General features: G+C 39.7%; 2 protein-coding genes across 2 annotated transcripts; both read right to left on the bottom strand.

The window, feature by feature from the left end:
- Positions 1-892: 892 nt before the first annotated feature.
- LOC311001991 (protein S100-P-like) lies at positions 893-1,855 on the bottom strand. Its single transcript, XM_083993171.1, has 2 exons — positions 1,658-1,855; positions 893-1,065 (listed from the first exon to the last, which is right to left on the bottom strand). The coding sequence occupies exons 1-2, from the start codon at positions 1,793-1,795 to the stop codon at positions 928-930; spliced, it is 276 nt and encodes a 91-aa protein (XP_083849297.1). The 5' UTR covers positions 1,796-1,855; the 3' UTR covers positions 893-927.
- Positions 1,856-4,258: 2,403 nt separating this feature from the next.
- Positions 4,259-25,884, bottom strand: LOC311002017 (uncharacterized protein). Its single transcript, XM_083993212.1, has 4 exons — positions 25,598-25,884; positions 8,595-8,705; positions 5,995-6,095; positions 4,259-4,982 (listed from the first exon to the last, which is right to left on the bottom strand). The coding sequence occupies exons 1-4, from the start codon at positions 25,881-25,883 to the stop codon at positions 4,917-4,919; spliced, it is 564 nt and encodes a 187-aa protein (XP_083849338.1). The 5' UTR covers position 25,884; the 3' UTR covers positions 4,259-4,916.
- Positions 25,885-26,020: the final 136 nt, after the last annotated feature.

The following is a 26,020-nucleotide window of genomic DNA, read 5'->3' on the forward strand; positions in this document are numbered from 1 at the left end:
CAGAGAAGCAAAGACACGTTCTTATATCTCAGTAATATCAAACAATGTCAATAACAAGAGTTTCTTTCTGTGGCAGGTCACAGGACATGGTCAAAAACCCCAGGAGTGTAAGTGCCTCTGTTCTGTGTGAAGTGAGTGTGATTTACAAGAAATGCTCCATGTCCCTTCACGACCACTAAGGTCTTAGCGAGACGCTGTCTGTCGAGCGACAACATACTCAGTGTGTGGTTGTTGTGTGTGCTTAGTTCACAGGTGTGCCTCCTCGTTCTGGTTAGACAGGAAATGTGTCTGTGTCTTTTTGACTAGTCACACATTAAAAATAATTTCCTTCCATGTCCCCTTGTGAAATAAACATAGTGTCACTTTTAATCTCATCCATCGTACAAACACAAGAGTTCACCTTATTATGCTACCATTGTGTGTTGCAGTAAATGGTTTTGTTATATTTACCTTTTAATGCCTTTGTTGCATATTGATATTTTGCTTTTAGTGTCTTGCCGATGATCATGCATCTTTCTTTTGAACCACATTTTATGTTGTGTATTTGACCATGAGAGTTTCACCATGTTAAGAATGTGTTTCAAACAACCATCTGGTTTATAAAAGACTACAGACTACAAAACTACAATTTTTTTCTCCTCCTGGTAGACTCTTTTTTTTTCTTTTTCCTTTTTTAATGAAATTGTTAATTATCTCTGCTTACTATTGTTATTTTACTAATGCTCACTGTGGTGTTAATAAAGGATTATTTTTTATCTTCTCTCGTATCAACATAAATAATTCTTTAATTCCACACAGATTTTGTCCATAATCACACAACACCTGACAACCATGTACAGATATATGAATCACTTTATTAAGCAGCTACAAGAAGAGAGTTGATGCTGCTGCTGTTGCCGCCATGTTGGCCCAGGGTGGATAGATTGCTCACTTCTTGCAGCGGCCGTGGGCGGCGCAGGTCAGAGCGGCTACCATCACCACGAATTCCGAGAAGTCGACCTCGGAGTCTCCGTTGAAGTCCAGACCCTTCAGCAGCTTGTCCACCTCACCTGGGTTCTTTGCTGCCTGCAGAGTAACAAACACCAGCACTACTTCAAAATGTCATATACGCAAAAAGTAATTTAATTCGATTTATTCTTCTTAACATGCCTTGATAAAAAGATCTAGCTGTCTTTAGCATCATGTTCTTAGACATATTTAGTTTTGACACAATGAAGGCAGGGCCGTTGCTAGGAATTCTGGGCCCCTGAAAGAATACTAAAATGGGCCCCTATACCCCCTGACTTTTCCACTTTTTTTCTTAGACTACGTATGTATTATCATTTTTTATTTAGCCTACTTTGTTTTGATGCTAATGCAGCATTACTATGAGTATTAGTCAGGGTCTTATGCAGAATAATTTAGTCATACAAAGATTAGACTACTGGGGTTTTTTGTGGGCCCCTAGAATTATCATCACCTTTCTCCCCTATACAACGGCCCTGAATGAAGGAAATAAAAACTGGCATAAGGACTTGAAATTAAAACTGATGGTAAAACAACTTTTACTTTAATAGGTATCAAAGTAAAGCAAACAAGTCGCTTTACACCACAAGTCAACCCATTTTCAGTACGGGCAGCCAACACCCTGAAGGTCTTCCCTGTGGGAGTACAGTACCTTGAGCAGACCAGGAAGCTCCTTCTCCAGCAATGTCTTGGCCTCGGCTTTGGTGAGTGTGTCTTTTCTTCCCTGTCCGGCAGCATATGTGTCAAAGGTCCTCATCAGGATGGCCATGGCGGTCTCCAGCTGGCTCATGGTTGCTTTTTCAGGAGGTGGTGGTTAACAAAGCGAGAAGGAAAAGTGAAGCGGATCAACAGAGCAGCTGATGTGTCAGAGGTGGGAAAGGAGAGGGACGGGTGTTTTTTATACCTTTTGGAAAGTGGGCTTGGCACCAGTGTACAGCAAGCTTCAAAAGGTAAGATGATAACAGGACCGGCATTAGTGTTTGATCAAGGTTGTGGCTCCAACTGTGTCAACACTTCAGACCTACGCCCAATGGGCACATGACCTCACCAACCATATAAAGCTTTAGTCATTTATTTATTGATTTAAAGGGAGGGCTTTTCACCAACCAAACAACAAAGGCGCTTCTTTTTGCAATGTATTCATTAAGGCAAAAATAAATAAAAATTATTTTATTGTACATGAACGAGCATGTGCTGGTTGTCACTGTGGTTATCATCGCTTGATGATTTTGAAACACTACCATCGTTGCATCCACTGTGGTTGGTGGTTGTCTGTGTTGTTGTGCAGTGGTGGACATGAGCTGTGCGGCGAAACCTGTAATTCAAAAGCGAGTTGTGCAAGTACATGACTGTGTTTTTGTTTTCCCTGGTATCCTCGCTTGCCTCGATTTCCTTGAAACAGTATACTCTTACAGTGTTACCATGCATTTATCAGATCACACAACCAATAGCACTAGCAGCACTGCTCTGTCTGTAATGATGTACATCAAACACAATGGAAAATACACATTTTATAAACCCCAACATTTTATATATAGTTTATTACAGGTGTATTTAGGAAGTTGGATTCAATTACATTAACAATAATATCATTTCGAAGCACATATTACCAGCACATTATAGCATTTTTTACAAAGTCATTGTAGCTATATTCCACTGTGGAGCTGAATTATAAACAGTGTACAGAGTTCATCTCTGCAAACAGGTATAGCTTTGTGAGAAAGTTTCATTTGCAGCATATGGTGGTTAACACCTTTTGCAAGTCATATGAGTGAGTATATGCAGGTAGGTTAAGCACAGGGCAAGTAGGCTATTTGCGTAAATGAGTGTGTCTTTGGAGCCTTTCCCTTTCTTTATCAATATGAAACTGGCTGACTCACTGGGACAAATCACCAGGCGCCAACCAGGCCAGTATTTATTATGAACTTTATAACTTCACATCACCAAAAGAGCTCTGTGCCATAAACACAAATAAATTGAAGATATGTGGCACCAAATCATCCATGTTGTTGGTTACAGTGCCATCCAGTGTGTATTATGGTGGAACCAACTGAATATTACAATTGGAAAATGGCCGACTCCCAACTTCTATAGTTGCAGGGGCTGTATTTGTTGATGAAGTTGAAATGTTTGCACAGACCTTGTACATGATTGCTAACTCCCCTGAAGAGGCATATTTGCTACAGCCCCCATCTAAAATCACATTTACAGTCTTTAAAAAAAAAATATATATATATATACAGTATATTTGGTTTCAGTGGAAGTGAAATGCACGAGTGACCTTTCCCACTATAACTATGATTGTCACAGTATAGCATTTCAGTCAGCCCTATGTACTGTATACTGCCCCATCATTTGCTCATGTTATGCAAACCTTAAGGTCTACTGTCTCCCTGTCATGACATGTTTGCAAACTCTGTTTAAAGCCAATATTTGCATAGACTGCACCGGGCCACGTGCCTACTGTGCAGGCAGCTGAATAGGACAGGAAGCTCAAAGCTACGTGTCAAAGTCAGTGAAAATGTTTCTTTAGCTGGTTTTTAACAGGCCTTTTTTTTCTTTCTTTTAAAAAAAAAATCTGTCTGCATTTTTGTTTTGGAACAGAAATAATAAGCTTACCCACAAGATAATTAGCTTGCCGGCTAATTTCTAATATAGGCTACTGACAGAGCCTCTGATAGTTACAGCAGCCACAGCTTCACATTTTTACTTTGGGATGATACATGACTACTACTTCACTTCACAAACAGAATGCTAATATATTAGCATCTTAACTAGGCCTACATGTTTAGTTGAGAGACCAAATCTGAAGACTGTAAGATTCACATTTTGTATGTCATAATACTTAAAGGGACAACGAGGAGTTTTGGAAAAGCGAAGCGTTTTCACACTACATTTATGAGCCTCCGCGCGCACCGTAAAATTCTTTTGACCGGCGCAAGACGGACTCATGTTTTCATTTATCAAGAATTAAAGTCAGAGGTTCAAAGAGGTTCACATACCGTCGTAGTTCCGACCATAAACGGCGATTCAGCTGCATTATTCTCATGACTCGTTGCGAAACCGAAAGTAAAAAACGCTGGTCGGCTCGACCAGCATCTCCGCCACCACTAATAATAACAAAATAACGATAGAGACAGAACGATATATTTATCGAAAATGGGCCCATTAACAAGTGTGGGTAGCGGAGATTCATCCACATTAACGTGAGACTTTTTTATAACCGAATAGAAACTCCTCGTTGTCCCTTTAATAGTTAGAGGACAAAGAAAACATGTCCCACTCAATGTGCATGAACAGAGAGCATCTTCTGATGGCTAACTTCCTGCTCACACTGATTGTCACTCTGTCTTCAGTAATGCTAACACTCTTTAAGCAACATGGTCTCTGGACATTTTAGAAAAGGAAACACACAACCTCAAATGTAGAGCATGTATATGTCCTGTGTCAGTTTCATGTGCCTGTATGTGATAAACACGCACAGGAGAAACCAATGCGACGTTCACAGACCCTGTTTCCACTTCCTGTCACTGACCTACAATGGAGCGACCCCATAACCCTATAGTTTCCACTGTGTCCTTAGCCTGAGCGGAAATCATTGTGAAACCATCTTAGCGGCCTATAATCAATACCACTAACTAATGTGGTCAACAGACTAGCTGGGTATGATCGAGCAAAACAAGAAGCAAATACTTTTCTTCTCTTCGTTTGTTGCAAGTAGCCTACATCTGTTATTGAGATGGCCTTTCGCCATGAAGATGAATAAGAATTCATTTGTAGAGAAATATAAAATATTATCACTCTTTACAAAAGCTTAATAAAAATCTTTCCAGCCTGAGAGTGTGGTGTCAGATACAAAAGAGTTACGAAGAGAAAATACTGGAACAATAGGGAGTCCAGTGAGCAGATCCTCATCCACTTTCCTTGGTCTGCACAGGCGAAAAGTAATCGCAGGATTCGTACAATGGTACCTGACACTGAAACAGACCAAAAGATAAAAAATTCAATTACTACAGACTCACACATTTTATCGGAAGAGAACAAACATTTGTCAGCTTGAGTGTGTGGTTGCTCAAAGGTTACACAACCTTTGCAAATGATGTAAATAGGTGAATTAGTCACTGACAGGATGTTGGTCAGTCAGTTAAAACTGTTATTTATGACAGCCTGTAGGTGAGGTGTTGTTGTCGCATTATATTGCTCCTACATAAAAAAAACATTCTTTATTGCTGCCTCAAATTATAGGTTCAATGTGTAGTAGAGACTGAAGGCACAAATAGAGAACATTTAAAGCAAGGGATAAAATATTGAACATTGTTGTTAGGACCATGTACACCTAATAAGCGTGACTGACAGTTTTGTTTTATACTTTGCTGTGGAAAGTAAAATGTGTTTTTGTTTTTTTGTGGCTTATCCAGATAAAGTTTGGGCGGCCACACAACACATGTAGACAGATATGTTATAGTTATCAGTAATTGTGCATAATACAATAAGTATCAATGATATAGACAGTATAAACATAGTCTTAAGTTTAAGTAATGAGACTGAGTAGATTCAGGCAGAGGCAAAATGCGGTCAATCCCTTCAAAAATACAAAAGAACAATTCCTCATAAAAATAAAAATAAAAGATTTATACACCAACACTGATTTTTATTAATTCTTTATGTTGTGCTACAGACACTATAATATAATGTTTAGCTTTTGGACATTTAACTGACAGATACCTTCCAAATCCATATGATTAAATGAATCACTTAATCATGAATTAGATGTGAATCATTATTAATCTATACTTTATTATATTATATTATATTATATTATATTATATTATATTATATTATATTATATTATATTATATTATATTATATTATTAATCTTTATTCCACACTTCCACAGTTCCACACATGCGGAATGCTCTCGCTAAAATGTGGTACAATAAGCCTGTTTTCCTCCTCTGGTCCTCCCACACCCGTCACCATTACACTCACCCACTGAGAAGAGCCTCTGGAGGAGCCGGTGCTGTGTTTGTCCATCTCTGCCACCTCAGAGTCAACATGGGGAACCTCATAGATCACCCTGGCTGCTTGGGCTGAACCCGTGGGACACACACACACACACACACAGAAATTAGTAGCTGGACTCTTCCACACAATAAAATGAAAATACGGAGAAATGGCACATTCAAGTGTTGTTTTAAATTGAATGGGCATAGTCACTAGTGTATTGGCTTGCACCAGAAAAAACACTGCCACCATGCCTTGTGTAGTCTCTCCCTCAGTTGTATGAAGTTGAGTCCTATACCTTATCTTTCCCGTAGAGAAAATCCTGCTGCACCAATCATTTCCACATTATTGTCATTGCCAAGATTAAATTCTTGGTCCCACACCTTTCCCACTGAAATGATTCCAGGTCATTACTTACAGTATATTTAAACTAGTGACCGACCTGAACCTGTGCAAAGATGCATTGGAGTTGTGCTTGCAAAAACATTGTGTTGATAGTGCATTGTCATTTTTGAAGCATGAGATAGGTACATGTTGCTGATGTCAAACATCAACCACAATTATGCCACCCGGGGTGCTTTGTCACTATCTGTTGCATCAGATGTGCATTATACAGATGACTGGAAACTATTGCTGCGTAGACACCACCATATTAGAATTACTAAAGCACACTGCAGACATTTATTCATCCTTTACTGTAACTCTGTTATCTTAAGGTTCTTTGCAGCTGATTGTCTTTGATAATTATAATTTATGTCTCTCACACATAGCTGAAAATACGACCTTTCTGTCGTCTTTCTCTTCTCTTAAAGGGGAACTACGCAAGTCAGGTCGCTTTTTTGCTGTTTTGCTCATCACAATTACTCCAAAGCTGTTTAATGAAGGTCAAAATCTTCTATAGTTCCTCTGTAAGTAGGTCAGACATGTACAAACCTGTGTCTCAACCTAACTTGATAATTTTGATTATTGCTTAGGCTTTTAGGATGAATTATTATTATTATTATTAACATTATTTTAAATGCTGCTATTATCTGGGAATGCCTCAAATGGAAATTTCGTTGTATGATATACAATGACAATAAAAGCATCTTAATCTTAATCTTAACATGTCTATCTAAGACAACACTCACTCTTTAGGTAGAATGCACAATTCTGCCTTTTATTTATCAAGATAATGATGGTCTGTTTAACCGACAATGGCAAGCCCGTTTTACATTGTACAATAAACTACTAACATCTGCTAACATCTGACTGTGACAGGGCACAATCAGCATTCACCCCATGACTCTGGGTATTTTACTAAGTCCTGCTCTGTTTGGCAGTGATATTGTGAACATGCTCCCCCTGTTAGCAGGCCTTTCATTATCTCAGCACAGTGCCGTTAAACCAGAATGACGGAGGCCGTGTCTTCAACTCAGAGTGAGCTCCAACTCTGGAGGAATTTTAAAAGCTCACACCATCATCATCATCATCTCTCAACTATCTGTTGTGTCTGCAGAGGGACAAACATCTACATAGTTCCTTTTTTATTTGCTGTTTATTTTGTCTTGTGTTAGCTCTCTGCTACCATCTATGGTGTTCGGGTCAGTTTTGACCCATGTTTTAAATCAGCTGTAAAATACACTAAAAACTTTTCCTTTTTTTTCATCAAATTTGTTTTTCATATCTTGGTTACATTGTTACGCTTCCTTATCCATGAAAATATTGGTTTTAATTTTTTTGGTGTGGGTCCCCCTCAATTGAACCTTCCTCTTGTCAGCTTTCCGCTACCATCTATGGTCAGTTTTGACCTGAGTCTTAAATCAGCTGTAAAACACACTAAAACAATTATTTATCAGCCCATTTGTTTCTCATCTCTTGGTTACGTTGTTTGGCTTCCATATCCATGAAAAGGTTGGTTTTGCAATTATAATTTCAGTTTGAACTCTAATTATTGTTCTTATCGTTATAACCAAAATTGACCCTAACACTACAAATGTCATAATTTTAACCAGATCATTTTAGAATTTTGTGAAACTTTTTTATTTTTATTTTTTAATTTTGTTTAAATAGATGTTCCTGACAAAGTCAAAAAGTCTTGATGCTGTAAACACATTTATGTGGTACTTTTATGCATTTAAAACCTGGAAATGGGTCACTGGTGACCCGAACACAAGAGAAAGGTTAAAAGTATTGATTTCCAGGGAGTTTAATTATCTTAACACCTTTTTCACTAACATTAGTCCCTATAAGTGAGTTTTGAAGACACAGATAAACTCATTCACGCTGCCATATTTGTAATTTACTGATTTGTTCATAGGGTCCTTTTTCTCTTGAACTATACTGATATTTTTAGGCTTAAGATTTATATAAACCTGACGTGAAGGAATTACTTTTTGGGAAGTTCAGAGCAGTGAAAAAAATACAATGAATGAATTGCGAAAATTACATTTCAAAATCACCAGTGGCATCTCTTCCTGGAAACGTAACTGCGTAACAGTTATTCTGTTCGCAGACTTCACAACGACTTTCTAAACCAGAAATGGTCCCTGTGAGAACTTCAACGGAGCTTGTGATGAAGAATAAGAAAACATTTAGATTTGTACCTTGTCTCCTCCGCAGACAGTAGAAACCGAGGAGGGTGACGAGCAGCAGTGGAACCACTGCAGCCACAGAGATTATGGTGGGGATATTTGTTGGTCCGGTAGATTGTTTTTCTGCATGTGAGAAAAACACAGATATTACACTGGCAGGGCAAGGCAATTTTATTTGTACAGCCCATTTCTACAGTTTGTCTCAAAGGGCTTTACATGGCATCATAACAACATCCTCTGCCCTTAGACCCTCACATCGACTGAGGAAAAACTCCATGGAAAACCCTTTTAACAGGGAAAGACTGGAGAAACCTCAGGGTGAGCAACAGAGGAGGGATCCCTCACCCAGGACGGGCAGATGTGCAATAGATGTTGTTACAGACAAGAAAAAAACAGTTTTATAATGAACAGGAAGGGCAGGTCGGTTTAACAGCAGGGGATGGTTACAGGACTGTGAATTAAGTTTTGTTGTTTTTACAAAAGACATTGTTACTGTAAGCTGATATAGCACCAAAGTTGCAAAATAAGGAAAACAAAACTTTCTAATTTTGCATTATTAGTTTATTTTGAACTAATAATTTTACTAATTTATATAGTGATTAAATAGAAAAGAATATACAAATATGAAGATTTTTTTCACGATTTTGAATACACGCCATTATTCACTGTATCGATTGTCAAACCAGGAAGTTAGTCAAAGCCTTGTCTTGGTGTCTGGTCACCTACCCTGATTTGTGCCGTTTCCTCCGTCCTTTTTGGTCCCAACTGTGATCACTGTGCCATTTCCTGAGACTACAGAAAAAACTGGTATCTCTGTAGTCACTGTACAGATGTATCTCCCAGAGTCTTTTGGTGTGATATTGAAAAAGGTCAAATTTGAACAGAAATGTGATTCTTGAGTCTGATCTATGACCTCCTTCACTCTTGTTTGATTATTCCACCAGCTGAGTCTTATTCTTGAATATTTCCCTGTGAAGCAGCAGCTGATGGTGACATTGTCCCCCTCCATGACAGAAACATGATCTGGACTCTGGGTCACAGCCAACATGTCTGCAGATGAAACACCTGTAAAGAGACAAAGCCATCGATCATTTCAAGGCCCATAATAAGACTGTGAACTGCATCACGGGCTAAAGACAGCAGAGTTTTGGCACTTTCGTACAAAGCAATACATTCTGCGCATGTTGCTTAGAAAACCAAGTTGGTGCAGTGCAAGTGATTTGTTTTGTTATGGACAAGTTCATTCATTTCATGCTCTTTTGAGAAACCTGATGTACAAATGTCTCCATCGACTGAACGGTTCACATAATGCTGCCATATTGCTGTTGTCACATCCTGCTCTCAGTGCTGTGCGATACCAGTCAGCTATGTGGAAATACTGTTATGTTACTTTTTTAAATGGACCTGGAGTCTAAATAATACAGTTTACTACAATTAATGAAGAAATTGTGATCATTTATTTCTGTTACGATCAATTTTGCATTTCTTTGTCGGTGAAACTAACTTCTTGAAACGTAGGCTATACTGTTCTGTGAGATGTACTGTTCACAAACACAAAAATTCAAACCTTCAAAGACCTGAAATATGAATCTTCTGAGAGAGGTTTTTAACATTTGCAGCTCTAACTCACACTAGACACAGCTGTGATGTTAAAGTTGTGTTTCTACTTACTCCATGATGAGATGGCGCAGTGAGAGGCCAACAGCAGACTGCTCAGTAGGAGCTTCATCTTCTCACTCTGCCTCACCTCCGCCTGCAAACACTCATCTCCTCACAGCTTCTCTAAGTCCCTCCCACGATGTGCTGCTCACGCATCTCAAAAAGTACATACACACACGGTAGCATCTTTCTCCCACAGTTTAAGAGAAGTGTGAGAAACCACAGCCTGTGCTCCTTCCTCCTTCCTCGAGATGCAGTTGAAGGAAGCGATAGAGTCCGTGTGAAAACCTTGGCAGAGATTGTTTCACTCTTTTCAGTTTTCGTGACAGAGTTTGAAAGCGGAAGTCTTGGTTTGCCAGCAGAACAGCCACGAGTGTTTTGACACTATACACACCCAAATCTACACCCCAAACATCAGAGGGTGGATGTTTCACAAGTCTAGCAGACGTTATGAGATCACACCCTCAACAATGAACAACAAAAATATGATACTCCTCTGTTTCCATCTGATATATTGACATTTAAATACGCCATGTAAGCCTTTGGTTCTGTACTGCATCAAAGATAAGTCAGCTCCATCTCAGTCAGTTGGAATTTCACAACACATGGTGAAAATACACTGTACAAAAAAGTTTAGTGCAAAGCAAATACAGAATCACACTGCAGCGAGGCCTGACAATAATGGAAGTGTTTCAGGGAGATGTAATTACTGTAAGTGACAAATCAAACTGGGGTGCAAGTGTTGTTGGCTTGTGTGTTAGGGTTTAATTTGGCCAGATCTTAAGAACTCAATATTCAAATATATTATGTAGGCTATTATTCAAAACTGTACTCTTTGATGTTTTCAGCATATATGTCATCAATCCAAATAGAATCCAGCAGAAACACAGATTTGTTAATTTATTTATTTTATTTATTTAAAGGTTTAAGGATCAGGGACATTGCACATTAATAAAAACATTTAAACAAATGTAAACATGCCAGAATTAGCCGAAGGCTATTTTGCATCTGTTGTCCCTGGACTGATGTTTAAAGTCACCCTAAAAGAAAATAATACAACATTTTGGGTTATTTCATTTCATTTATTAGTTTATTTCATAGGGACAGTGCACCACTAATCAACAGAGTTAAAAGAAAACTGTCAGTGGGCCAGAGTTAGCCAACAAGGCTAGTTTTCATCCGTTGTCCCTGGCCAGATGTTAAAGGCAACCTAAAAGCCAAAAAAAGGGGCAACAATTAAGTACTTTCAAGACACAACTTACATAACAATCTAGTAATCTATCTAGTAGTAAAAACTCATAATAATAACAAGTAAAACAGGTAAGAAGTCTGACATACAGCATGACAAAAGCTCATGGCATGCAGACATACAGTAACATGCAGACACAGAGAAGAAGAGCGAGAGAAAGCAAGAGAAGAAAGCACAGCTAGAAACACATGCAAGTTGCACACAGAGCTAAAACATTAGCACAAACAATATCAGACATTACAAGGCAGGACATGAAACGGCATTAGGCAAGAAAACCAAAGCTAACAAATAAGCAAACAAACAGGAAAAAAAACAAAACAAAAACAAAAACAGGACATATGATTACAAGCATTAAGAAACAGCACAAATAGCCTAATGATTGATTAGTGATTTACATGATTAGTGATTACATGATTGATTATTGATTAACCACTGCTTTAACTGTCTTTTAAAAGAATAGTGAGTGTTTGATTCTCTAATAGACCCTGGTGTTGAGTTCCAGTCCTGCACTGCTTTTACTGAGAAGGCAGCTTGGCCAAAGACACTTTTTCTCATGGGAACAACACAGTCTCCTCGAGCTGATCCTCTGGTTGCCCTGTCATTGATTGATCTTTGGGTTATGAATGTTTGGAGAGGAGGAGGAGCAGTGTTGTGCAGTATTTTAAAGACCAGGCAGAGATTTGCATACTTTATTAAATTATCCCAACTCAGAAGATCATGCTTTTTTAAAATGAGGCAGTGATGGTGGGAGTTAGGTTTTCGATCTAGGATCTTTAGGCTTTGTTTGTATAATGTTTCAAGCGGTTTGAGAGTGGTCTTATTTGCTTGTGCAACACTCGTCAAACAGTATGTTAAACGTGAAACAATCATTGCATTTACATAAAGCTTTGCTGCATCCATGGTCATGAAGTTTCTAATAAATCTTAAATTGGATAGACTAAATTTAATCTTATGACAGACTGTCTTCACATGGGATTTAAAGGACAGCTGTTGGTCAATCAGTATGCCAAGATATTTGTGCTTATTTACAATTTGAAGTTTTTCACCCAGTAGAGTTATGTCTGGATCTGGACTCGAAGTTGACTTTTTTGAAAAGAACAGTCCAACTGTTTTACTCGTATTTAATTTGAGGCAAGACTTATTTAGCCATGCTGTGACACCATCCAAAGCCTTGGTAAGTTTTTCTGCGGCCTGTTGTTTTGAGCTGCCATGTGCATATATCACCGTGTCATCAGCATAAAGCTGGGTCTCAACTTCAGGGCATACAGAGGGCAAATCATTTATATACAAACTGAACAAAAGTGGTCCTAAAATGGATCCTTGCGGAACACCAGTTGGACAATTTAGAGCATCAGATAAGTGGTTGTGAACCTTCACATGTTGAATTCTATTGTGCAAATATGACTTTATTAACTCAAGGGCTTCGTCTGAGAAGTTAAATGTGGAGAGTTTGGAAATGAGCACTTTATGATTTACAGTATCAAATGCTTTCCTCAAGTCGAGGAAAACAGCCCCAACAACACCTCCCTTGTCCATCATAGATCTTATTTTTTCAAGAAGAAAGCAGTTCGCAGAGTCTGTGGAGTAGTGAGTTCTAAACCCAAATTGCATTGGATGCAATGAAAAGGGGCTGTTATTTAGATGAGATGTAAGCTGTTCAGCTATCCACTTCTCTGCTACTTTAGATATTACAGGTAGGATACTGATTGGCCTGTAGTTAGAAATATCCCGAGGGTCACCTGATTTGTAGATGGGTGTCACAATACAATCAACATATCAACATCAACATTATTATCAACATACATTATTATCAACATACATTATTATCAACATACAAATAATACATTCAATGATTAAAAAGCTGAATAGTGGACAAAAGACAGAGAGCTCAGTGGAGGTCCATGCATACACACACAAACTAACATAAGTCTCCTCAGACTGCCGGCGTTTATCTTGTTTCCTCATTATCATTATTAATGTCAGTCTAATAGTCACTCAGTGTCTCAGATATGTTTTGGTGTCCACTATCCCAGTGAAGAGAAACACATATGAGCAGGACACAACAGTGGACCACTCAGCAGATGTTGTGTCCTGCTCAGTAACAGCCTGTTCCTACTACTAACAACGCTGTTGAGGGATCCATGGTTTTATAGATTAACTTAATTTTAACCAGTGTCGGGCTCGTTTTTCAAAATATGTAATAAATTACTCATTACTTATTTCAAAAGTAATATTACAACTTTTATTACTTACAGTTTTTCTCGATTGCTTACACACATTTTCTGAAAGCATGCCTCATACTCTCAGAACTCTACACACAAATCCAAACACACACACACAATGGGCAAAACCCCTAACTTCTCCTGCAAAATGAAACTACATTCAAAACAATGTTATTTCTTCTCAAAATGCTATTTTAGTCTCAAATGACAGACACAAATCATCATATGACTAGAAATGTATAAGAACCAGTTGAACACTGATGTGCTCAGTGTAAAACACTAGGATGAATGGAAAACACTTCTACTCCATTCATCATAATGACTTAGGCTTTTTTTTATTTATTTTTTTACTGTAACTAGACAGTAAATGTTGTATACATTTTTGAATATTGTTTTGATACTCAGAACACTCAAATACACGATAACAAATGAAATGCGTGAAGACGCGACCGAGGTGGTCGTGTGACGATGCAGCCATGCTGATCTGACCACAAAAGGAAAAAAAAGAGTTGGTTGGGGTCAGCTGGTTTATGGCCGACCAATTTTGAAAGACTGAACACATAATTTTGATGGGATGAGACTACATGTGGCTCACCTAGTAGAGCAGCAGTCTTTGTAGTCAAAGACTTTGTTCTAGTCTAGGTTCAAATCTTTCTATCAACATGCAATTTTGGTGATCAATGCATTTTCTTTTCTCATCATCATTATGATCACTGCTATATATCGGTGTGTGTGTTTGTGTTGTGTGGCCTCTCTCTCTGTTTGGTTTCTTTCTTTTTGGTGTCAGTCCATCACTGCCTGTTATGTTGCCCTTTTTTGCTAAAGCTCTGATTGCTAATTGTAAAACTGTGTGACAGGTGTTTACCCATGTGATGAGTCAGTGTGCATAGTAGGGAAACTAACTTTAGAATTTTGAATAACAGTGTGTTACTCGTGAAAACAAGAGATTTTCTTCATGAAAATTGTGCCAAATGCAGAGAATTGTGTGTAGTGTTTTGAAAAAAAGTGTGTTATAGAACTGCAAATTGAGTGTAAAGCAGGAATTGTGCTTGTAGTTTAGCAGACTTGGTTCAGGGGGTCGGTGCATGAGTTAGATGTTGAGGCCATTGTGCCTCAAGAACCAGAAATTGTGTGTAAACAATCGAGAAAAACTGTAATGAGTACAGTAATGTGTTCCGCTACTGTTTCATTTCTCCTAAACAAATCCTCAATCCTGTCCTGTTAGTCCTGAAAATGAACTGTTAAGCTAAAGAGCTATGTATGCCAGCTTGCTGCAGGGTGACGGGCACGCAATTAAAAAAAAAAAAATCAGGCGGGCACTCACGATGATAATGTTGTAATAATAGTCTTTATTTATAAAAGGTAGTTAAAAACACAGTGGCAGAAAAGTGTTACAGTTGTCAAGACAAATGAAGATTTTCATAAAAGTGTTTCCAGGTTTTCCTCTCTTTCCTCTTCTTCCTGACCTTCCTCTCTTCTTTTGTCTGAAGTGGAAATATTTTCAGGAGCATCTGAAACATGAATGAACAGACTGATGAGCTCCTTCCATTGTAAAGTAGCTAGTATGTCTACAGTATGGTGTTGATATCTGATTTAACAAGACTAAAGTCTCACATGGACCCTGCAAACACCAAACATTTGAGTTGTATAACAATGCTCTTTTCCTGAATAGTATTATACAGTGTACAGCTTAGTTCCTCTCCATGGTCATACTGTTGTTAAAGGTTCTGTAATGTTCATGATGAATGTTCAATGAACCCAGTCTGCTGTGGTTAGGATTATGACGTCACATCTGCATCTGTTTTCTTAAATTGCATTGCATTGAGCTCTTAGCGTCACATCTGTAACTTGACAATAGAACTGAACAAAAAGTCAAAGAGTCCTACACAGGTGTTAGACTTTACATTGTGGGCAACGTTATTATCTGAACCAAAGTTCATGTTCAGCAAAACTCTAACGATGCTACTGGAGGAGAAGTCATCTATTCTGACTGACACTGATGCATGGCTGAACACCTTTAATATAGCCTACTGATGTTTGTTGAGTATCATATTGTACCTGCTTTGTGTTGCTGAGCCTTGGTCAATCTGTTGTAGAGGTAAAAGAAGGTTATTAGAAGAACAAGGAGTGGCAGGCACCTCAGATAAAAGATCAACACATCCATCCAGGAGGGACCTGAAAGAGATCCACATGAGGTTTTTATTAGAGTATTTTACCAGAACACCTACGAGGATGCTCAAACCATTGGAGAGTAAGAAAGGAGAAAATTAAAAAACAGCTTATAGTTTTTATATTTCATATTTTCATGTCATGAACAGAATTCATATCCCGGGTCTCTGTGACACAGTGTCAAGAACCCCTGCAGTAAATAGCATTTTAGCAGTAAAGCTGCTAAAAACTGTTTTCATTCTGGCTTTAGTGCTGTTAACACATCACAGTTTAATCCAGAGTCTGTGGTCAGTTTATAACACATGCTAGGAAATTTGCTCCGATGGTTGTTTTGGGAGTCTGTGGAAGCCGCGACCGGGGATCGTGGCAGCGACTGTCACAGCGGCAGCAGCCGCTCTACTGAGCTGATCTGCCGGGGCCGACCTCCGTCATCCTCCCAGGGGATCTCGCATGCTTTTAGTGGTTTACCACTGGCTGGTTAAATTCTTTTTAGGAGATTAATGTTGGTCTCATTGATGAAATTTAACAACTGTGGCAGTGGCATTAGTTTGTTTGAATGAAAAGTGAGCAGGGCTCTGGGCTACGTACTGAATTCACCACATTTACGTAAATAAATAAACGTTTTACAATGAACCAATCAGTCTAATAAAATTCTATTTTATTTTATTTTATTTTTGTTAAGTCAACATGGTTACTGTACATGGCAAGATTATTACCACTTTATGAAATTGGTCTGTATTTCTATGGGAGTCCTATCGCCACTAAATATCAATCGCTCTGGTCGGCAGTAGTCGGGGCGGTGTGTTTCACTGCTTACTTTCTCCAGACTGTGGCCGACGAGAGGCGACAGACTCGTCAGACAAAGGCTGTCGGCGTCGGGTCGCGTCGGGGCGGTGTGTGGGGGCCTTAAAGGTCAGCAACTACAGTTTTCCTAGCACCTGCACCCACAGCAATATTTGCTCAAGGGTTGAGGTTAGGGTATATCCAACTGATCTATATAAGGTGGCCCTGAAAGCTCAGTGCATTTGTATATGTAAGAAAACATGTGCAAAGACACAAACATGCTCCAGTTTCAGAACACTACTTCATTAGTTTGACAGCACACTAAAAAAACTCACAACAGAACAGAAATATTTCTATTTGTAGTGTGTTTGCGTCTTGGCATTTTTTTTGAGTTGCAGTGTATTGAGCTGTCAGGACTGCCTTATCTAAGCTTTACAGAACAATATGACATTTATTTCCTAAACAGACCATGTTGCAGTTTTGCATCCCTGTCAATATTCACACAAGATTTTCTCAGACCCTTCAAGCCATGGTGTCTGGTCACCTACCATGATCTGTTTTGTCTCCTCCGTCCTGTTTGGTGATAACTGTGATCACTGTGCCGTTTCCTGAGACCTCAAAAAGAACTGGTACCTCTGTAGTCACTGTGCAGATGTATTTCCCAGAGTCCTTTGGTGTGATATTGGAAAAGGTCAATGTTGAACAGAAATTTAATTCTTGAGTCCATTGTGCAACCTGGTTCTTCACTCCTGTTTGACTGTTCAACCAGCTGACTCTCATTCTTGAATTTTTCCCCGGGAAGCAGCAGCTGATGGTGACAGTGTCCCCCTCCATGACAGAAACATCTGGACTCTGGGTCACAGCCAACATGTCTGTAGATGAAACACCTGTAAAGAGACAAAGTAAAAAATTCTGTGAAGGCCCATAATAAGACTGTGAACTGGATCATGTCTTTATCAGTGAAACTAATGCTTTGAAATGTGCCGTGTACAAACAGACTGATCAAATAACAGACTTAAACTTGAAATATATTTATCTAGATCGTCAACAAAGACTGACGAACAATGTCCAAACTCTCATGTGTTACCTGTTTGAACAGTGAGGACCTACAACATGAACCTTTGGTACTACAACTCACATCACAACTCTGACCCACGTGTTGTTAGAGGTTCTACTTACTCCATGAAGAGATGCGGAGAGAGGCCAGCAGCAGACCGCTCAGTAGGAGCTTCATCTTCTCACACTGCTTCACATCCGACTTCACACAACCTACTATGAGGTTCTCACCCACACACTAAAGAAACACACTGGCCATCACCCTTTTTTCCATGGTTAAAGAAAGTGTGAAAACCACAGCTCATACACCTTCCTTCTATTGATGCAGCAGGTTACCAAGGAAATAGATGCTGAGGAGAAAATTAATCTTTATTTATAAACAGTGATAAAACCAAGGTTCTCCTCATTGGTTCCAAATCAGCACTATCCAAAACCGACAGTTTCTCAGTTTCTCAAGCGCCTCCGCCCCTCCCTTACCCCCCATACCACTTCTATTCTTGTTCATAGCCTCGCCACTTCTCGCCTCAATTACTGCAATTCTCTCCTCTCCGGTGTCACTCACAAATCCCTCCATAAACTCCAGTTAGTCCAGAACTCAGCTGCCCGCATCATCACAAGGACCCCATCAATCCACCCACATCACCCCATCCTCCAACAGCTCCACTGGCTCCCAATAAAGTTCCGAATTGAATTCAAAATCCTCTTAAAGCAGAAGTAAGCGATATTTTTGTGTTAATATAAGTCTTAAATAGTTATATCTTCCGACAGCAATCACTTACATAGAGTGTTTGGACCGAAACACGGGTCTGTCAGTCACTCTGCTCTGCTCTGAGCCGAGGAGAAAACATTTCTTGTATCCTACAAGTTTTATCCAATGAGGAGAGAGAACGGCATGCAGGGCTGTGTGTGCAGCCAAGGGATGAGCCTGAATGTGGTGACGTAGGGACGAGGACCAATAGATCCATGACGAGGGCGGGGGCTGCTAACTCCATCGGCTGACAAGACGTTATGGTGCGTTCAAGGCAGCCCGTAACTCTTGTTTTTCCGACCTGTGAAGTCGTACCAGTTCGATCTGGTACGAGTTCACGGGTCAGAAGTTACGAGTGGCCGTTATGGTAAATGGTAAATGGTCTTGTATTTATATAGCGCTTTTCCATCTTAACGATACCCATAGCGCTTTACAGTACATCACATTCACCCATTCACACACACATTCACACACTGATGGCGCTGACCACGACCCATCAGGAGCAAGGTGGGTAAGGTGTCTTGCCCAAGGACACTACGGCAGCAACCGGGATTCGAACCGCCAACCCTCTGATCATTGGACGAGCCGCTCTACCACCTGAGCCACTGCCACTATAGTGACTTTCACAGGCAGCAGGTCGGAAAAACACGAGTGGGTTGCCTGGAACGCTACAAAGTCGTAAGTCGTGACTTGAAGCTGTAATTTACGGTTTCAAAAGCCTGCCTGGAACGCAGCATTAGCCAAAACGACCGGATCGCTTACTTCTGCTTTAAAGCTTATTGATAATTTCTGAATGAATGATGATGGAAATTTTTTATTTATCTTATTCATCTGGTCAATCAAGTGTTGTCTGGGTGTTTGAAACTTCGATGTTAGACTGATGCAGTACATGTTGTATGTTATCTGCAGCTTTTTTTTTTTTTTGTTAAGACAAACAGCTTCCTGTTGTGGCTGGAAACCACACTGATGAGAATGAGGCAGCTGATTTATAAGATAAATGCACCTTAGAAATAGTGACTACTTCCTTGTTTGAGACAAAGAATTAATGAAGCTACTGTAGTTATTGTCGTGCCAAATAAGTTTCTCCACCTGCATCAGGTTGTGTTTTATTCTTATGTCTACTTAATGTGGCTGCATGCTTTGTTGTGGACTGTCCATGTGATGGCAGAGAACAACAGGAACTAACCACTGACAAAACCAAAACCAATTCTGCCAGTAGCCGTTCAGTGGTCATGAGCTCTGCTTGGTTGTAGCATGCAGTGTCTAATCTCTAATGATGATGCAGATCTGCACATCAATATGAGACAACACAGAATGAGTCAGACTGATCTTCTTTTCACACTCTTCACCGATCATAATCATTATTATTCTTTGGAGCATTTCTGTCTTATAGGACAGTGGAGGTATGACAGGAGACACTGAGGGAATGGGGGAACAGACACACAGTTAAAGGGATAGTAGCATTTTTTTTAAAAGTGGGTTTGTATGATCTACAAATAGCCCGTAAGTACTTTAATTGCAGTAGAAGACTCTCTGCACTCCTCCCGTTAGCAACGCCAGCCCATAATAGCCCTGCCCAGAGATTTACAACATACAGTGTTGTGAACAGACCCAAAGAAACGGCCTATTTTTGCGGCCTAAAAGAGGTTTTACCTGAAAAAAAATACACAGTTCCATTGTTCGCTATAATATAATTTTTTCCAGCCCTTCAAAGTGCAGGAAAAACACAGTTTTTAAAAGTACAGTATGTATGGGTGGGAAGTGAGTTCCAATTTTGTAATGCTTTAACAGAAAATGATAGAGAGACAACAAGAAGAACAACCACAAATGTGTCAGTGTTCAGATCTGTGACTAACATTGCATTACAGCAAGGGTCTTCTTGTTTGTGGTCTGTAGTGTCTACACTGATAAACAAACAGCTCTTAATTTAGACACGTTTCACTGTGTTCACACTGGTGGATCTCTTGACCTCACTGTGGTGTCACTGATTTAAAAACTGATTAAACTTTGTAATTGTTGTGCTGTATGCATAGCATGGGCTGTATTTAGTATAAGCAGCATTACACACTTACCTATATAATGTATTGCGTATTTAAGTCGTGTTTTTCTTTGTCTTCACCTGCTTTTCAGTCATTTAAAAACTATTCTATTCTATTCACATACGCTGCTCTCAAAAAGTTAGGGATATTCGACTTAGAAGTACAGGTATGGAAGGGCAGTTTCTTCATCTCAAACACTGTATTGAAACAAAAGATAACAACGAAAAATGTCAATGTGTCAGTACGTATGTTTACTTCTGTCTTTCTGTGACTCTTCCTGCTGATGACACTCTGTGACACTCTGAGCTCAGTGGACACGTCCCTCTGACAACATCCTGTTTGAAGTCTGGACATGTCCAGGTACTGTTGATGGACTGTTATAGCTACATGGTGTGGTCTTGGTCTCATGATGTCAGAATGTGAACAGCACGATGAAGAGGACTGTTTCAAAATCCGTGTACCGCTCGTTCTTTCGTTTTTCCGTTTCAAAACCAAATTAAAAAAAACTAAAAAACAACACGTAAATTTATATCTATATAGATTGTCCCGTTACATCTGACGTCAGATCAAAGGCAGTTGGCACGCGTAATGGAAACTCAACCTGGCTGTGCAAAGTAACAAAAAACAAACAAACTATAATATCTCTCAGCCAACCACAAACACCCTCGGCATCAGATAGTGAGTGTATAGCCTAGACTCAGCATCTCTCATCACAGAAAAAAAAATTAAAAGAGACGGACAGAGAGAGAGACGCTCTGCAATACGTCCTTTACGCTGAGATGCTCTTGATTCCATCCCTGTCACGCATGGTATTTGTTTATGTTGTGATTAGTGTACACCTCTCGTCTTTCTTACACAGGGTTTAAATATGGGTTACTAAATGTGAGTTTCTTTATTAGTTGTTGTTTAAATACACAAGGGAATAAGACACGGGTGGTGCAATCAACACAGGTGAGACACATTAGGTAATCAAACAGGCGGGAAACTTGACAGGAAGACAGAGGTAGGACACAGACTTCACAATAAAACAGGAAACTGTTATAGGCTATGAACAAACTAAAGAGCTATCTGTATCTGTTTTTTTGGCCAGGGATTGCACTGTTCAATTAAAAATCTGTGACAAAAAGTAACGTTGTAACAAGTTGTTTTTGGAGGGTTAGCTATAATATCACTGAATTTTTTTTATCAGTAATTGTTACACTATTCGTTACTGAGAAGAGTAATATGATCACAGTAATGCGTTACTACTAATGTGTTACTGCCCAACACTGCTCTTAACTGACATGAATACTGTCTATGTAGTGTTAAAGAAACACCAGGGACACTCACAATGATAATGCTGTAATAATGATAGTGTTTATTTATAAAGGGTACCACTATCGCAAATTCCAATACTTTGTTCGGCCACAAGATGGGGCCGGTGGTGCAGCGTATTAGATATAAACCTCCTCGTCCTCTTTACGGCTTGTCTCATAACAGAAAGGAATTCTGCATTTGTTCCACAGGCACTACACCGTTGGCTATATTTTGTGTACAGATAGTTATGGCTCCCCTCCCTCGACCTATTGATTGCATATTTCAGTTTTTTTATTGCTATTACTGCTGTATTTGGATAGTGCTACTTTAAAAACACAGTGACAGAAAAGTGTTACAGTTGTCAAGACAAATGAAGATTTTCATATATAGGTGTTTCCCCGTCTTCCTCTCTTTCCTCTTCTTCCTCTCTTTTGCCTGAAGTGGAAATATTTTCAGGAGCATCTGAAACATGAATGTACAGACTGATGAGCTCCTTCCATTATAAAGTAGTACAGTATGGTGCTGATAAAGACTAAAGGTCCATGTGACATAATGTCTATGTAATGTCTTCATCTCACATCTCACACCCTGCAGATGTTGAGTAAAGACCTGGATCACATAACCAGGCTGCCAGCTGCTGACACACACCAAGGAGTAGTGCGCACCAAACAGAGGCTACGTGAACTGGACTGGTGGTCTCAGATGGACAAGTTGATGGAATCCATCATTGCCACATGCTTTACTTGCCAGCTAAATGGGAAATCTGCCAAGACGGCACCTGTTCAACTCCAGCCTATTCAACTGCAAGATGATGAGACCGCACGTGGGGCTACGTGTTAGTGGATGTGGACTAAATACTTTCAGTGCTGCGCGGTCGTGTGAGGGATAAACCCACTAGTGAGAGCTTAGAGAAATGAGTGCTCATAGAATCTGTAGTTACAATACGTAACTATCAATGTTTGGTCCTATCTCCTTGCCTGCTCGTCCTCTCATTTCATTTCTGACTTTCTGTGTGTGTGTGTGTGTGTGTGTGTGTGTGTGTGTGTGTGTGTGTGTGTGTGTGTGTGTGTGTGTGTGTGTGTGTGTGTGTGTGTGTGTGTGTGTGTGTGTGTGTGTGTGTGTGCGCTGTGCCTCCTGAGGGTAAACCTGTGGTTCAAGGTACTCAGTGGAGGGGAATAGATTTAAAACTGATCCAGTCCTTGCACAACATTTGAGGTATTTTCTGTGTTAGTGTATAACAGGCTGAGGGCTGCTGCCTATGTATTTTGGTTTTGCAGTTGGATAGAGCAGTGAGGCTTTTTGTTCCTTTTTTTTCCTTGAAAGTTATGAGAAGAAAGTAGAGAGCTAAGTTTGGTTACCGTACGTTTATCGAAATAAATAACTTATTTGTTGTTGTCTGTCAACACACAACCTGACTTTCAGTAAACCATGCTTCTTGGTCGTGCTGCAACTGAGTCCACATACTTTCATTACAATTAGGATTATGATGTCACAATGTTTCTTAAATGGCAGTCCACTGAAGCCAAGTAGAAAAACACGAGTGGGTAATATTTGATAATTAACACAAACACACACAAACCTGATTGGAATGTCATAGGCTGTGTAGATATATTTTCATAATTAAGATATCACATAAAGGTGTCTACTCTGCCATTCCACACTGCATTGCTTGGCTGAAAACCTTTAATATAGCTACTGATCTTTGTTAAGGTAAGTATCATATTGTACCTGCTTTGTGTTGCAGAGTCTTAATTAATCTGTTGTAGAGGTAAAAGAAGGTTATTAGAAGAACTAGGAGTGGCAGGCACCTCAGAGAAAAGATCAACACATCCTTCCAGGAGGAACCTGAAAGAGATCCACAGGGACATCTGCTCTGTTACACTGCCATACAGACTGGGAGCTACAGCTTAGCAGTATTCTCACTATGTCCACATGGTCATCGCAGTTTTTATATTTTATATTGAATATTTTTCATTTCATGCACAGAATTAAAGCAGAAGTAAGCGATATTTTTGTGTTAATATAAGTCTTAAATAGTTATATCTTCCGACAGCAATCACTTCTATAGAGTGTTTGGACCGAAACACGAGTCTCTCAGTCCCTCTGCTCTGCTCTGAGCCGAGGAGAAAACTTTTCTCGTATCTAGGGATGGGTATCGAAAACCGGTTCCTCTTCGGAACCGGTTCCAGCTTGGATCAATTCTTGGAATCGTGTGCGTGTCTGCTTTAACGATTCCCTTATCGATTCCGTTTGATTCAGAAACTCGCGCATTAATTGATTAATTACGTGACGTTACGTTAAAACCAATCATCATTATAAATGGGGGTGCTTAGTGTTTATATCCACATGTCACCGTTTGTTCTCACAAAATAAAGTTAGTGAGGTGTCTGCGTGGAGCAGCAGCTGACAGATGCAGCTGACAGTGACGTTTCCTCATCACTAAACCTGTGAGCCACCCTGCGGTCCTCCCTCCCTCACGTCGAGAGGACAGGACAACGTCTCCTGAACAGGCTACATGTCTATTCTTTCTGTTTTTCTCTCTTTATTATAACCACTTACTTTCAGGTTTCGTCGTAGCCACGTGAGACGGTAGCTACGCCCTGTGTCTTTTCTCTCGCGCGCTCTCTCTCTTTCGCTCGCTCGCTCGCTCACTCCGCATAAAAACGAACGTTATGAAAACAATAACTAGTGCGAAGATACAGATGCATAAAAACCATGTAATGGAAACATTGTTAAATTCCTCCTGTGAGCACAGCTGCCCCACAGCCACAGTGGTCTATAGTGTTAACCTGTCCAGGCAGGTCGGTCCTGTCAACTTTTTTAATGTTAGAGCCATTAATGCAGTGTTTTCAACCTTGGGGTTGGGACCCCATGTGGGGTCGCCTGGAATTCAAATGGGATCGCCTTAAATGTCTAGTAAATGATAAAAAATTTTTTTAAATAAACGAATTATTTTTCACAATCTTAAACAACTATATTCTTTATACATTCCACTTTCTTGAATATAAATCAAGATCAAATAAAATGCAGCATATACAAATATCTGAGCTTGCTCATCTTGAATGAGGGTCACCAGAAATTTGTGATGTCAAAAGGGTTCATGAGCCAAAAAAGGTTGGGAACCACTGCATTAAGGCAAACAAACCCATTTCTCTTTTATTCCCTCACCCAATGAGAATCGATAAGAGAATCGATAAGGAATCGAATCGATAAGCAATATCGATAATGGAATCGGAATCGCTAAATTCTTATCAATACCCATCCCTACTCGTATCCTACAGTTTTTATCCAATGAGGAGAGAGAACGGCATGAAGGGCTGTGTGTGCAGCCAAGGGATGCGCGTGAATGTGGTGACGTAGGGACGAGGACGAATAGATCCATGACGAGGGAGGGGGCTGCTAACTCCATCGGCTGACAAGACGTTATGGTGCGTTCAAGGCAACCCGTAACTCGTGTTTTTCCGACCTGTGAAGTCGTACCAGTTCGATCTGGTACGATACAAGAAAAGTTTTCTCCTCGGCTCAGAGCAGAGCAGAGTGACTGACAGACCCGTGTTTCGGTCCAAACACTCCATGTAAGTGATTGCTGTCGGAAGATAGAACTATTTAAGACTTATATTAACACAAAAATATCGCTTACTTCTGCTTTAAGTTGCAGAGTATTGAGCTGTCAGAGCTGCCTTAGATCTAAGAGATATATTTATTTCCTAAACAGACCATGTTGCAGTTTTGAATCCATGTCATTATTCACTCAGGATGTTAAACTCTTTAAGCCTTGGTGTCTGGTCACCTACCATGATCTGTGTCGTCTCCTCCGTCCTCTTTGGTCCTAACTGTGATCACTGTGCCATTTCCTGAGACTACAGAATAAACTGGTATCTCTGTAGTCACTGTACAGATGTATTTCCCAGAGTCTTTTGGTGTGATATTGAAAAAGGTCAAATTTGAACAGAAATTGGATTCATGAATCTGATCTATGACCTCGTTCTTCACTCTTGTTTGATTATTCAACCAGCTGAGTCTCAATCTTGAATATTTCCCTGTGAAGCAGCAGCTGATGGTGACAGTGTCCCCCTCCATGACAGAAACATCTGGACTCTGGTTCACAGCCAACATGTCTGTAGATGAAACACCTGTAAAGAGACAAAGTCATAAATCATTTTAAGGCCCATAATAAGACTGTGAACTGGATCATGTCTTTGTCAGTGAAACTAATG

The sequence above is a fragment of the Trachurus trachurus genome (assembly GCF_905171665.1).
Source record: "Trachurus trachurus genome assembly, chromosome: 18".
Taxonomy (NCBI): Eukaryota; Metazoa; Chordata; class Actinopteri; order Carangiformes; family Carangidae; genus Trachurus; species Trachurus trachurus.